Below are 14,979 nucleotides of genomic sequence, written 5' to 3' on the forward strand. Positions count from 1 at the left end.
ACCTTGGAGGGCAAAAAAAGAGAGGGAGGCAGAGAGCCGTTGGTCCATTCGTACTATTTCATCCTGAGGTTCTGTTAAAGGGTGGACTGATTGCCACTTTTGTAAAATCCGTATCCTGGAACTCTGCAACCCTGTGCGAATTTTAGCTAGCCTCAAATGAAAGGCAAACAGGAACCACCACCATCAAACCGGTGCGCCCTTAGCCTGCCATGCTACAGCAAAAAAAGTGTGAACACTTCTCTTTTTCTCATCACAATTTGAACCCCAGCCTCTTCCCGGCGGGCAGGACGGCTGTACCCCGAGGGATGCGGGTGCGAACGAAGACGGGGAGGGCGAGGACAGAGAGGCGCCGGTCGAAGCAGAGCGAGGGGAGACAGCGGGCTCTGAGGATGAGCTGAGGCTCCCTGCCCTCCATGGGGCAGAGGGATGGAGAGCTCGGCTACCCCCGGGCTCTGCCGCCCGCCCCGGCCCGCCCCGCACACCTCGGCCCGCCCCTGGCGACCTGAGGGGGCGGCGGCGGCCGGGGAGCGGCGGTGAGGCCGCTCCGGTGAGGCCGCTTCCCTGAGACTGCTCCTGTGGGGCCGCTCCTGTGGGGCCGCTCCGGCGGGGCCGCTCCTGTGGGGCCGCTCCGGCGGGGCCGCTCCCTCCCGGCCCGGTGACATCGCGGGCGGAGCAGCCGCCGTCCCGGGTGAAGCGCCCGCGGCTCCGGACGCGCGTCCCCCGCCCCGTCACTCCGCCGTGCCCCTGCGGGCAGGCGAGGGACCTGCCGCAACCCTGGTCTGTGCCCGGCCCGCCTACGAAGGAAACCCGGGGGAAAAACACACTTTTGGTTCTGTAAAGCACCAAGCGGCAGGTCGGTGAGAAGCGCGTTTAGTGAGTGCTTTTTTAACCCGGCCCCCCCCCCCGCCCCCAAAACAGCTCGGGAAAATGCTTGAGGAGATGGGATTGATCTAACATGATCAATGCAGCGCTGTCTGTGTCATTTACAGATGCCAAACTGAATTTACTAGATCTGCCTCAATTACCTAAATAGTTGGGAATACTATATTTTCGCAGGGTTCTAGCCGTTGGAATGGGGCAGCTCGTGCAGGCAGAAATAGCATTATCTGAGTGTGCATGAGGCGGATGAAATAGTTACAGAAAGTGTTTTTAAAGTGTTGGATGTAGACTGTAGTTTTGATTTGTCTCCAGTATCCTCAGTTAGTACTGAGTTAATAATCCAACAACTTCTGTTATGTATTTGCTGAGTATTGTTCACTACTTTAATGGCTTTCTTGTGGTGTGGGCAGATAGTTCACTGTAAATTTTAAATAATTTTGCCTACAGCAATTTTCAGTGGATAATGCTGGAATGTGTTTATTTTAACCCAAGCATTCTTTCTCCTGCCTTATCAGCTGTCTTTATTCCTACACAGGCCTTATCACAGAGGTATTTATTTATAATCCTTTCTTTGCAGGCTTAATACTCTCCACAGAAAGTGAGGCTGAATAACGTGCACATGCCGAGTACTGGAGGAGAGGCTGAAGGACATCCTGTTTTGTTTCAGCAGTGTTGTTATTCTTTGGGGTGAAATGAAGAATTTGATTTTGTTTTGGAAACGCTCATATTTCTGATGCAACTGAACTTCAGTAACCTTTTTGCAGTACAGATTTCAACAAATTATTTTTTTCTCTTGAACAAAGATGCAGAACTTGTCGGTGGTAGAAAGTCTTGCTAATACAGACGTATCATACTGTGAGCCTCCAAAGGACCTGGCAGCTGAGGCAGGTGGCGTGTCTCTCGATGAAAGTGGCTGCAACTGGAATGAAAGAACAAGTAATGAAGAAATTTTTAATCATGAAGCAATGCGGCAAAGCCTCTCTGTAATGAACAGCAAAGGGAGAAGTTGTGAGGGGTTTTCTGAGAGCAGCTTTAGTACCTCAGAACCCAGTGGTTCCTGGGGTGATTTTGAAGGCTTCAAGGAGCCCTTAGACAAATCAGAGAGATTCAGTCATAGCTTTGACGTTTTGGTGAAGTCAGCAAAACCTTGTGGAGCCGATCCGGACCTGAGCAGCGGAGGCTGCAGCGTTTCTGCTGCCCACGTGTGTGCTGAGCCATCTCCGTGCCGAGGGACGCAGGAGGCTTCGGGCTCTCTGAATGAGGTACGTGTTCACTCACAGCAAACCAAGGGCCAGAAATGTTTGTGTCGCTGCTTCCTCTACACCTCCGGGTTTGTATCTGTCTCCTCTGTCGAGGGTAATGCTGCACATGCAGAGAAACTGTCCAGCTACTTCGCAGCTACCTCAAGTGGAACAAAAGCAACTTCTTTACGGTGTTTGACAAATAACTTAAGCGATCCTGCTGGAGAGCTTTAAAGAATGTAATGCAGTATTTTGCTTCTAGGCACTAGGAATAAGTAGGCACATAGGCAAGTAAGCACGTAGGCACCATGAACTTTGCCCTGAAGGACATGCAGTTGAAAATTTAGACAAGAAAGAGCATAAGAAATGACAAATTGGGAAGGTGGGTGACAAAAGCAGGGTGGACAGAAATTCTGTGAGTTTCCTGCAAACTTACTGAAGTAAAAACCCACATAGCATTGAGTTAGAAATCGACAAAAATAACGTCTTTTGTTATTCAGTATACTCCCTGAATAATGCCAGTAGTTTTTCTGGAATTTTAGACTGATGGTGACACACAAGAAATTAATAGAAATAATATAATTCATTTTTTTAGCATAGGATATAGCATTCACTCTTACAATGTTAGAGCTAAAATTCTGAGTAAATAATGCAATGAATTCTTATCAGCACAAAAAAAAAAAGTTCAGGTAAAGGGTTGTATCTTGTTGGGATAAATGTGTTTCCATGTGGACCAAACATGCAGCAGGAATGGGAAGGAAAGTAACAAAAGGGAAGAAAGAACATAGAAATACAGAAAAAAAATCCCCTTGTTCTTACTGCTTTCATCCTAAATTACAACATTTGAAAAAAGAGAACAATCAGCTAAGACTTCCATGGGGTTAATCTGTAGCAGTAATAGTAGTCTGTTGGGTGAGTTTTAGTATGTGAGAGACTTCTGGAGACAGGATTTCTTGCCCTTTGCCTAGGAATTTTACTTGTTGCAGAGGTATTACTAGGAAAAGCACAAAGATGCAGGTGGGAAAAGCTGTCCACACTGATTAAGCGTAGGTGCACAAAACACCTGGTTATTGGTGTGCACAAACAGAGAATTCAAATTTTTTGTAACGCTGGAAATGGGCGACAAGAAGTCTTCTGTTGGAGAATGTTGTAATGACAAGCTGAAATGGAATATAGCAGGTTGCTTGGTTTCTTTCCAAAAGCACTAGATCTTAATCTTACTGAAGCCTTTTCTTTATTTTGCATTTGTTAAAGGCAGAAGGAAATGTCCAGTACAAGTTAAATAAGTTAACCATGCTTAGTTTCAAGTTGTCTTTCCTCTTCTCCTGGTCAAGAGACAGCCACAGAGCTGCTGGAGATCCTTTGGAGTGTAGAATATATGTGTAGCTTGTCCTTTATCCCTGTAGAAAAAAGGCCAGGTGAGCTGGACGGGACGTCTAGAAATCATCTCAGGTCAGAGGTCTGACCTTCAGTATTTATTGCTTGAGTTAATTAAATGACATCAATTGGGATCAGAACCATGTGTTTAAAGATGGAAAAAATCATTAATTTCCTTGCAGTAGCTGGGTATTTTGCCTACACGGTTAAACACTTAGAGGATTTTTCATGTGCTCTTTAAACATTGGCCTTTGAGAGAGGGACTGGTGCTTGTGTTTAAGCCGTGGGGTATTTTGATATAATAGGATACGGAGGATTTATTCAGAAAGTACTGATGTGAACTTCATACATTGATTTTTTTTTATAATTAATACAAAGCCACAAGATAAATGGAAATATACCTAAATTTTGTTACAGAAACACTCACTGAAATAGACAGTAATAAAGGTAAAAAAGTTTTCTTTATCTGTCTTGGCTAAACTTTAAGTCAGTGACTTGTATGTGTGTTGGACCGAGGCTCTACAGAGATGCTGCAATGGAGGCAGAGCTGTGCTTCCCTCAATGCATTTCCTGGGGCTGCAACTTCCCCCATCTCAAAGCCAAGAAGAGCAGCCTGGTTTTTCCTTGACTCCCATCCCACTTCAGTTTTGGTCCCTATCTGGAAGTTGTTGGTTTTTTTCCTTGACCATGTATGCTTTAGCAAGTGTTACTTCACAGAATTCTGCTTCTCGAGCATCCATCAGGACCTTCCGTGTTGTATCCCTGTTGGAATAATCTACAGATTGATTGAAAGTAATGTGACACTTGGGGCAAGATTCAAAGGAATTTACCCAGGAGTCTTTGAATGTCCCAGCAGTGAATCATCAGGACAGGATTTTAGCAAGGCCTTACTTCAGGAGGGAGCAGCATGGGGAACAAATTCTGTTCCTTGAAGCATGGTCAGAAGTGCAGAAGCCTTCTACCAGCTCTGTTGTTTTTGCCTACTTATCCTTAGATTAAATCTGTACTCTCTCAGTATTCACCCCACTCGTCTGAGTTCAGTGTAATGAGACTGTGGAAATATTTCAGCTGTTTGAACTACAGTTAAATGAAACTATAAAAATATGGAGTATCCATGCTTAGGGTTTTCAGACTAAGTTGTTTGCTGGGCAAGAACCCCAAATTGACTGGTTCCATTCTTGAGTTTTCACACGGTGTTGCTGCTCCTGCATTGCAGTCTCTGGGCAGGGTGGTGAAGTCAAATAATTTGCTTTTATTTGGAAAATTGTAGTAATTCCTTCCTTGAAGGAATAAAAGGATACAGCTTCTGAACCAGATGGCATGCCTCTAGGATAGGATGTAAATTATGCATGTTTTCCCTTGTATATGTATTTCTTAGTTGTCAGATAACCCTGCTCACTTGTGGTTACTTCCACTACTCCTGTCTAGATCTCTCCTGTGCTGTGGTCAGTCCTCCAAATCTCCTCCTCATTGCTGCTTGAGGAGGAACCAGGATTTAAATCTGGCTCTGATTTTTAACATAGGCTGGGAAAAGTCTGGTGCAAATACAAGGATGTAGAAACATCCTCAACCCCAGCTTTTTTGCAGACTCGCACAGTGCCAGTATTTATTGGTAACTGTAGCATTTGGCAGGTGTGTTACATTTGAATTAGGAGTGTTTGAATATCGAGTTAGCAAAGCAAGCTTTTGAACTGATGCCTACATCAGATTTGACCTGGACTGAATCGACTGAGCAGAAGGAGGAGCCATAAGTGTTAAATATGCAAATCTATGACCGAGAAGCTGGGAAGTTAAAGACAAAGGTTCATCCGAAACTCTGGGATTCTTGCTTCCTCTAATTCTAGGTACTCAAAATACTCAAAACACTGAAATATGAGCTCAGTCCCTCTGCTATTAATATAATTATAAATCCTAAAAACAATAAGACAATCTCTAGAATTATTGTAGTCTTTGGACTAGGTCCTTCATGAACTATGGAGATAGCTTGTACAGACGGTATATGTAATAAAAATCTCTTTTTTTTTTCTAGGAAGACAATAGCTATGAGAAGATATTTAAATTGGGCTTTCCAGAAGTCTTTGTACCACAGTCCAGAGAGTGCATAAGAAGCTTAGAGCAAGTTCTTGATGCAAATAATGAAGATGTTTGGATTTCTGAACTTTTGAAGAATCAACTTTGGTAATGAGTTTAGATTAACAGTTTAGAAATAAAAGAAAAAGTTCCTCATCAATTCCACTGTTTGTTTCATAATTTAAAAACCAGTGGTGCAGTTAAAAGTCTTTTTAGTACTATGCTTTTCAGTGTGTAGATCTTAGGAGTTTTGTAGCACATTGTTAAAGGAAATGGATGGTGTTTTAGCTACTGGAAAACAATGGAGGGAATATATCAAAATTACAAATTCCTGCTTAGGGTTTTTCCTGCTGTTGGTGTGCCTTCTTATGACTAAGCCTCTGGAATGCCAGAACCCAACAGGCAGCCTGTTCTTCCTGTTTGCTTGTCCTTTCTTTACAGTACATCCCACTTATTTCTTCATCATTGGAGGCTGCTGCTTCTGCTAACAACTTACGTGCTTTTTTTTTTTCCTCTCCCCTCAGTTTTCCCAGTTGGTAACTTCTTCTCATGTTTAACCAGATGTGCTTCAGAATCTGTGGTGTATCTGGCTTCTTTCCTGGGCTGTGTTAATAGCAATTAGTATCATTAGTCAAGCTCTCTCTTGTGACAGCTGGAACACTTCAAGTTTTGTTATGTGTTTTTTAAGGATCAGCAGCTTCAGAGCACTATTGTAGTTACTGAACAGCATTGGATTTATTTTTTCGTAACTTGGAGACTTTGTGTCTAGAAGGCAGTGTCAGATCATACTTGAGAAATGTCCTAAGACTCAGAAGAAACAAACATAGGTAAAACTTTTAATGTGGGCACCCTTCCAGCCAAGTTCCCCTGCATATGTGTTATATTTTAATCAGTATCAAACTGGAGAAATATAATTATAAAGGGGACTGCACTATTACAGCAGAGTGCCAAGTGAAAACAAAAATTTCCTGAGCTACGGTGATGAGTAACTATGGTCAATGACAAGTGCACATTAAGTAAAGCCCAACTGAAGTTTTATATGTGATGAATGCAGTGTAAGAATCCAAAGTACCACATGGAGGGAACTCTCTCCTTGCTGTTTCAGCAGTGAGTGCCTCTGGCTTGTTTTGTGGGACAGGGGCTGCAGAGGTGAAGTGTGGCCTATGGGATGGAGAAGGACTTGAGAGACAGAAAAGGCAAAGTCCAGGACTCATAGGGCTGAACTCTGCCCACATCTCACAGAAGCAGCTGAACACTGCGAGCTGCTGGCATGTACCAGTCTCTGAACTGTGCTTCTAATGCCCTCCTTATCTGAGGAGCACAAACATACATTTATGGTGACTTACTGCTTCCACTAATTGTCATGCCAGCTCATTAATACATTGGGTTGATAGTTTGGAGAAGTGTAGATAGAGTTTTAAGAGAAGTTGCTTGTTAGATCAAGGTTAGCATACAGCTGTATGTAGTGAAAATAACTGTTGCATATGTGCACTGGAAACCTCAGCTCAAAACCTCAAGTTGTATTTTGTTTCCTAGCATGGATTCTGGAAATATATGGAGAGCACTCAGAGACTTTGATAATACCCCCAGCCTAAGACATCCCTGGAGTAAATCTCATTGCCAAGAAAACCTCTTGAGTGTTCTCGGAATAGATGCAAATCAAAAGGTAATTGAAAAATGGTTTTCCATTGTGCCAGCATAAACACTGGGTTGGGAATCTGATCTTCTCTAAGCTGTACATGCAGATACGTGAGGGATTGGATCTGGGTGGGTCACAAAGGATTTTTTTTTTAACAGGGAGCTTTTTAAGACTAAAGCTTAGTGTTTTCTCATCTTCTTGTCTAAGTAACTAAGAAATTGTGCAGGATCACACTTTGATTGTCTTTACACTGAAGTCTGCCCAATACAGTTTCCCTGTTGTTAGGTGGTACACTCAGCTTTGGAAGAGATGGAGAAGTAGCTTTCAGGTGGTAGAGATGGAGAATCAGCTCCCTGGTGTGTGTGCAGTAGGATTGTTTACTTTTTTGCCCAGAGTGGGAGAAAACTGTTAGCCTCTAATACCTTTCTGTTAAGTGAAATTCAGATCTGAATCAGAGAGGCTGTTACAGTAGTTATTGGATGTTTTTGCTGTGAAGAAACTGAAAGTGTGTTCAACTTCCCCTTTCCTCACATTATTCCTCTGTCTGCCTTTGGGAGGCTTGAGGGAGAGTATGTTTTAAATTGGATTGAAACCAAACGAGCAGTGTTGAAAGACCTCAAATAGAAATATCTCTGTTTGTCAATCTCTTGTTTTGAGAAGATACAGGTGTCAGGGATGGTTCAGAATTCAGTTATTTATGGGATTAATTAGTCACATGTAATTCTCAGAAGTAACTTTCAATTGATTATTTGAATGCTGTACCACAGGGTTGGCAAGGTAATAATTTTATGGGCAGAATTGACTTTTCATGTTAGTTATATACAAACAGAAGGATGGTGCTGAAGGTAGAAACCTATTTTGCTCTTGAAAAAGTCACTTTGTAGAACTGTAATTTAACAGAGAGAATCAGAGACATTTCTCTAACATAGCTAAACTCCCATTCTGTTCCTTTCTTGCCCCCCCAGCATTAAATCAATGCCCAGGCGGCTTAAACTTACATCATTACTTCTTATCTGTTACTGGAAAACTGTATTGCTCTTAACAATACTGATTAAGATGCATTTCTCAGCAATGCTTTGGTGCTGGTTAAGGCTAATTCTAATTGGAAATGGCTTTTTCATTAATTGAAGTCACAGATTCATGTGTGTAGGTGATGCCTTGAGGGGCTACCTGGGACAGAGTTAGAGAATAAAGTAGATATTTATTAAAAGGCCTCCAAAGGATACACCTTGGGCAGATGGATGATGGTGTCCAGTTTTCTCACACAGATATATTTGCATATCAGATGTTAATTGTCCAATTACAACTTCAGGTAATGAAGACACATTCTCCCAGTTTGCTTCTCTCCCCGATTTACTTTTGTTTATACTTTTCAGGCTTGAGACTGTGTTGATGACCTTGGCTCTCAGGCCTCAAAAGGATTGTTTAGTCTGACCAAAATGTGAAGAAAGCTAACTAGCATTCTATACAGAGTTGAGAGTTATACACTAATGCAGTACAGAATCTGAAAAATATAAAAGCTAAAACTTGAGGCATCATTTGTAGAACTGGTTGCGGCATAAAATTGTTTTAATGCAGAGGAGGACACATGATAAAATGCAGCTTCGGAAAGTAAAATTTAGTGGTCTTTATTTGAGGGGAACTTCTCTTTAGGTTTTATGTATTGAAATCAGATAGAAATGCATAAATCAATTAATAAATAAAATGTAAATTATTTTTTTTTTAGGATGTTTCAGAGAACCAGGCTGATATTTTTGAGGAATCAAATGTCAAAGATAATGAGGACTTTAGATTTGATGGATTCAGTGTTAATGACTGCAAAGCATTGATCCAGACCAAGGTAAGGATTGTTCTGGAAGTGAGCGCTTCAGAGAACCACGGAGTGTATTTAACATGTTCCCCCCTGCTGTCCCAGCACCTGTTCTCATGTAATGGTTTAGTCCTGGTACAACTTCTGGATGTGGAGTTGGTTCTTGCTCTTTGAAACCTCTCTGACAGCTTCGGAAAAGATACTTTGGCACTTATTTGTTTCTTGTTACAGCAATGCAAGTTGAAAATTGTGTCATTCTCCATTGCTGTAAAACACCTCAGTCACCTCAGTCTGTTTTTTTAGCAACGTATTTTGAAGAAATATTCTTAACCCAAGATCCCTTTCTCAGTGAAGAATAAAATTGAGCTGTAGCCACTGTGGAGACAGGTAGTTTGAGACACATTTTCATTGCTCTGTTTTATTCTATTTACTGCCTTGGAGAGTGAAGGTGTATAACTGTTCTGGGAAGCTTGTACATAAGAGATGATAGCCTGGAGAATTTCAGAAATAAAACTTACAAGGATTGTCCAGCTTACTCCTTCACAATTCAGTTCTGCTTTCTTCAGTGAGTACATGAAGGGGGGATCACAGTAGTTGAATCAGATAGGAAATGTGTAAAACACAGAAACAGGTTTAGACTAAGGAGAAGTGGTTTGAGGTAGACAAAAGAGGAATAAAAGAAAAAAGAATTTTGGTACAAGGTTAAGGTAAAATGACAATATTTTTCTAGGATAGCCTCATAAGGGAAAGAGCAAACCCTGCAGCTTGGTGTCTCAAAGAAAATTTCATTAAAAAACATATGTTGCTATTTCTATTTTTAAAAAAAGTCAAATAATAAAATGGAACGTTTTCTATTTATCTTCATATTTATGTCTTTTTTCTCTACAAAATAAAAAATAAATTTAAAAAAATTATTTTAATGAAAATTTATAAAAATTAGGTTGGCATATGCAAAGTGATTAACCTCCTGTAGGATGGAAAAAATTAACTAAGTTTTTCTTTTTCACTCAGCTTTCTGTGTCACCAGACTCCAGACATGGTCAGCTTTTCACCTGTAACCTCTTTTTGAAGACAGCATCATCAAATGAAAACACACAGTGTATAACAATCCCAAGGAAGAAGCAGATTTTTGCTACACACAACCTAAAAATGAAATTTTTTAGTAGTGATGTTTTTTGAACTAAATGCAATTTTTAGCTTTTTTTTCCTTTTCTTTGAACTGAATGCAGTTTACCTTCATTTTGTTACTGACTTGGTACTATAGACTACAGACATTCTTTAGGAAAGTGACATATTTCTGTATATGAGGGACCTATGGACACGTTATTAGAAGACATTTCTCCTGTTTAGTTGTGAAGTCAAATTTTGTAATTTTGCTCTGCTAAGTTTTGCTGCAGAGTTGTGTCTCTTACAGTAAATGCTGCAGCTGCAACCACGCTTCAAAATAACCCTGGTGGAGCCTCCTGAACTACTGACCTTTTAGGCCTTAATGCCTCTTCAATCAAAACTCTTCTTTCCCTACCAAAATTTCGATAAGTTTCAGGTGTGTTGTACTGTGCCTTTTGACCATCTCTCCTCATACTTGCTCCAGTTTGGACCAGCTGAGATCAGTTGCTTTGCCACTGCTGAGTGTAATGAGAGGAGACTTCTTCATTTGGGGACTTTCAGTGAGGTTTAGCAGAATAAAAGTGTTTTAATTTCTGTCTGGTGAAGCCTGCTGTGGAGATGGGGGTGGAGGCAGCAAAATGCTTCGTTCTGGCATTGGTTTGTGGCTGAAATAAATCACCTTGTTGAAGCTGATTGTCACAGGATACGTTGGGTTCATTCAGCCACACTTACACCATGCATACTCTGCTTGTAAAAGCTCAGCAGTGTCGCAGTTCAGGATTTGCATAATGGTGTAAAATCCTGCCTTTTAAAAATTTTACAGAAACTGTTGACTGTTGCCCATCTCCCTGCACGCTTGAGTGCCACAGGGGATGCACTTCACTGTCGTTCAGAAGAATCTGTGTTGGTTCCCTGCCAACTGCAACAGCTTTATTTATTCATTGGCAGTAACTTTTACACAAGCTACTGATCTCTGTGCTGCTCTGGCCATTCTGAATATGAAATTTTTATATGACTTTTTGTCTTAAACAGGTGCTAAGCATGGCAACTGATATTTTATGTGTTGAAAGCAGGGAACAGAGTTGGATGTTCCAAAACTAAGTTAGTTAATTATTTAATGATGAGCCTATTCTGTTCTTAGAATTAAGAATACTATAAAGCACTGGCAGACTTCAATCCTTAATCTAGTAAACTGTTCAGCAGTGACATTTCAATTGCTGTAATAACTTCAGAAATGCTTATGATACCTCAGTGCTATTAGCATGGGGTGAACTCTGCCCTGCTTACTCAGTAGATGGAACAGGGCATTTGGAAAAATGCTCTTTTAAAGTGGCTCTGCAGCTTCCCTGGTCCTGGAGGGAGTCCTGCAATGTCCAAACTGGAAACTTCATCTGGATACAAGAGCAGGGTTCACTTTTTCAGTTAATCCTAGATTTGAATTAATTTTCCGTTTCCCTTATATTCTTTCAGAGCTCTTAAAACATGTATTAAATAGACTGTAGTCATAAGCTCACAAAATGTTAAATTGCCAGTAAATGGTGAATGAATAGTTGAGGTTGGTAATAAACATTATTAAAATCAATTATAAGAATAAAATCCCATTTTTATGCTTTCAGACAAGCAGGGGCCTGCAGAGGGGCTTGAGGGGGAACTTGTGGTGTGTGTAACATTCACTGATGCATCAGAGCCCTCTTTTCCTCTGGGCTTTCAAATTTGCCTTTGCTTTTGTGAGCATTGGATGAATGTATCAAAAAATGTTTTGCATTGTCACTCTGGGAGAAGGATGAATATGTCATCTTTCCTTCATATTAGCAGATTTTACAGCCCTGTCCAAGGTACAGAATGGAAAGAAACCCTGCCCTTGTGATTCAGCAGGGAAGCAAACTGCTGGGGTTCCAAAGGTGATGGGCTCCACCTTCCAGGTCTTTCTCTTTCGGCCAGACACTTTGGGCCACCTGAGCCCTCACTGCCTGCGAGCACTGGCTGCAAGAGACAACTGAGGGACCTTTTAACGCCCATTTTCAATCTGAGATGAACAAATTCACCAGTCTGGGGGAAAAGACTAACAAAATTTGAATGGCAAAGGTAATGAATTCAGCTTTAAGGGTGGGGAGTTCTGGCAACCCTCCAGCCCCCAGCAGAATTTGGACATGATCAGTACACTTGGGGGGTACCCACAGAACCAAAACTGGACTCTAACGACTGACAAAAGATCAGGGAGACAAACCAAAGTGTAGCCAACCATTTTTAGGCACATTTCATAGCAAAAACATAGGCTGTCCTTCTGTGGTTCTCCTGGGAAACGAGGGGTGCCGGAAGCGCCTCTGACGTGTCCTGCACACGCAGGGGCCGTGGGTTTCCTTGAGTCATTTCCTCGTTCCTGCTGTCCCTGGCAGCCAGCCCAGGGTGCCAGCACACGCTGTGTCCCCAGAGGCACCGCAGGCACCTCTGAGCTCTGTGAGTGGTGCACACAGGAGACACCACTTTGTGCCTCAGCAGGTTTTCAGCTACGAGTTCCACCCTTTCTCATCTCAGTTACGAGCTCTCAGCTGTGGAATCCTGAGTTTTGATGGACTAAACATGTTACTGTACTCTGTGTTTGCGGAGAGCAAATACCACAGGCTTCTGACATTTGCTTAGGATTTTGGGAAGGTGAAAACGAGAGCAAGGCAGGAGTTCTGGACAGCAGAGCTGGACAGGAATGCATCTTTCTTCTTGCTGGGGTTAGAGGGAAAATGTACCCATGGAACAAAGTTTTACAAAGTTCCAATCAGCAGTGTAATTACTGAAATGCTTCCTTTGTGGAAGGAATGCTGTAAACATTCCTTTGCAAAAAAACACTCCTCAAACCAACTTCATTGTGAAAGACTGAAAATTTTTCAATACATATTCTAAAATGTGGAATTTAATTATTATAATTTTAAAAAGAGTCCAGAAAAGAAAGGGGGACAGTCAGACTCCTGGATGATTTCTAACCATACAACGAGCCCACCATTGGTTGCATATGCAGAAAATGGAGTGAAAAACAAGTAAATCTTGTAAAGATGTACATTTTTTTCAAAACGCAAGGTCATTGCAGGATTTAAAAGCACTCCGGTGTTTCTTTTTAATCATGAAGATGAGCTTTAATAGTTTTTGAAATGGGACTTCTGGAGTACTCCTGCTCCAGTTAAGACAATGAAGGGAATTTGGCTAAAACTGAGCTACCTTCAAATTAATTGTTAACTCCCAAATTTCCTTGTGGATCCAACTTCTAGATTCACTCTGGAAGATTCAAAAGGGAAGTTTCTGCTCCTTCCACTGAAGTATGTCTGAGAACCTCCTAAATTGCCTCCCACAGCACAGCCTGGATGCCAGAGCACAGCCTGCCTGGCTTAGTGCTCTGCTGGGTGGAGTAAGCAGGCCCTGATGAGGGAAAAATGTATGGAATGAAGTTGCAACATTTTTTGCTTTTTTCAATCAAGGCGAGATGCCTGTGAACGCTGGGCAAATCCTGAAATGCCAAAAATCCTCCAGCTTCCCCAAACATCTGCTTTATTAACACACACTTCTACAGAGATACCTCTGCCATCTTCAGAGCTTAATGCCTCACGTCTGAAACTGATTTTGAACAGCTCAAAATTAGTTTTGCTGCTAATTTAGAACTCATCTCCCTCACAGAACTAATGGATAGGTTATTTAATTTTGTGTATTTTACTGTTGCTTGTGCTGGAAAATTAGTCTTTTAAAGTGTCACTTCCAGCACGCAGAGCTGGACAGAGCACTCTGGGGAGCACCCAGACCTCCCCAGCCAGCTCTTAGAAGTAGCACTGCACTGAGCTGTGCTGCTCTGAATGCTTTTAAGCTCAGATCTTTCAGCGTGGCTAAGATCGATGCAAGCATATGAAAACCTACACCAGCTTTGAACAGTCTCAGCCTGCTCTGAAAGCTTCAAAAATATTTTCTTTAAACACTGAATTGCAGCACACCCTCGAGAGGCAGCGTTTTCTGCTGCCACGGGCTCAGGCTCAGCCCTGTGCTGCAGCATCCGTAGCAGCTTCCTCAGGAATGAGTCAGTCCAAGAGCTGATGGCACCATGGTCACACCACCAGATTTCTCTGCAGCTCCTTCTAGACCCGTGCTTTACACACTGTGGTCAGCAGGCTTCATGACAAAGGGAGGAGGAAGTCTGTAAGCAGCAGCCAGTGCAGTCTCATCAGTGAAAGCTGCTGGAGAGTGCTGTGTTATGCCTCAGTCTGTATGATATGAATGTTTTTCTTCCCCTTAAAATGGAGGGAACTTGATGCAATTCTTAAAAAGGCACATAAAGAGGTTTGTCTCTATGTAAACGCTTAAAACAAGAGGGAAAATGGTGATTCTGCCTCAATTTAAATCTTGAAAGTTCATTGCAGAAGGGTCAGGATCTCGTTTTAGAGGTCTGCAACAGGAAGATGGAAACCTCCAAACCTGAAGCTGCTGGTTTGATTTGTACAAGCTGCCTTTCAGTAGCCCAGAGTGGCAAGGCTTTTGGCCAGCCTGACAAACACACAGGTCTGAAGAGCCACCAACTACTACGGGTGTCAAGGACACTTGTATGTGACACTTGCTTTCAGGTACAGCAACCTCTGAAGGGACACCAAGAACTGCAGGGGCTGGGAGCACCTCAGAGGGCACTGGAGACAAAGCCCAGAGGACAGCTCACATGTCACCTGTTCCCAACAGGAATCACCCCACCAGCTGGAAAAATGCTCTGTGGGCAATCCCTTCTTTGGTTACAAAGGGGGTGTCAGGGTGTAGTGCTTTTTAGTGAAAACTTAAGAGCCAGAGCAAAGCTGCGGCTTGGATATTAATAGCTGAAGTAGAGAAAACCCATGGAT

General features: G+C 42.2%; 1 protein-coding gene across 1 annotated transcript; it reads left to right on the top strand.

The window, feature by feature from the left end:
* Positions 1–633: 633 nt before the first annotated feature.
* Positions 634–11,773, top strand: CLBA1 (clathrin binding box of aftiphilin containing 1). The gene is made up of 6 exons (XM_066188958.1): positions 634–853; positions 1,457–2,141; positions 5,527–5,675; positions 7,104–7,233; positions 8,933–9,046; positions 10,028–11,773. The coding sequence occupies exons 2-6, from the start codon at positions 1,683–1,685 to the stop codon at positions 10,193–10,195; spliced, it is 1,020 nt and encodes a 339-aa protein (XP_066045055.1). The 5' UTR covers positions 634–853; positions 1,457–1,682; the 3' UTR covers positions 10,196–11,773.
* Positions 11,774–14,979: the final 3,206 nt, after the last annotated feature.

The sequence above is a fragment of the Chamaea fasciata genome, unplaced genomic scaffold (assembly GCF_029207755.1).
Source record: "Chamaea fasciata isolate MVZ Bird 193981 ecotype frontalis unplaced genomic scaffold, bChaFas1.0.hap1 SCAF_7, whole genome shotgun sequence".
NCBI lineage: Eukaryota > Metazoa > Chordata > Aves > Passeriformes > Sylviidae > Chamaea > Chamaea fasciata.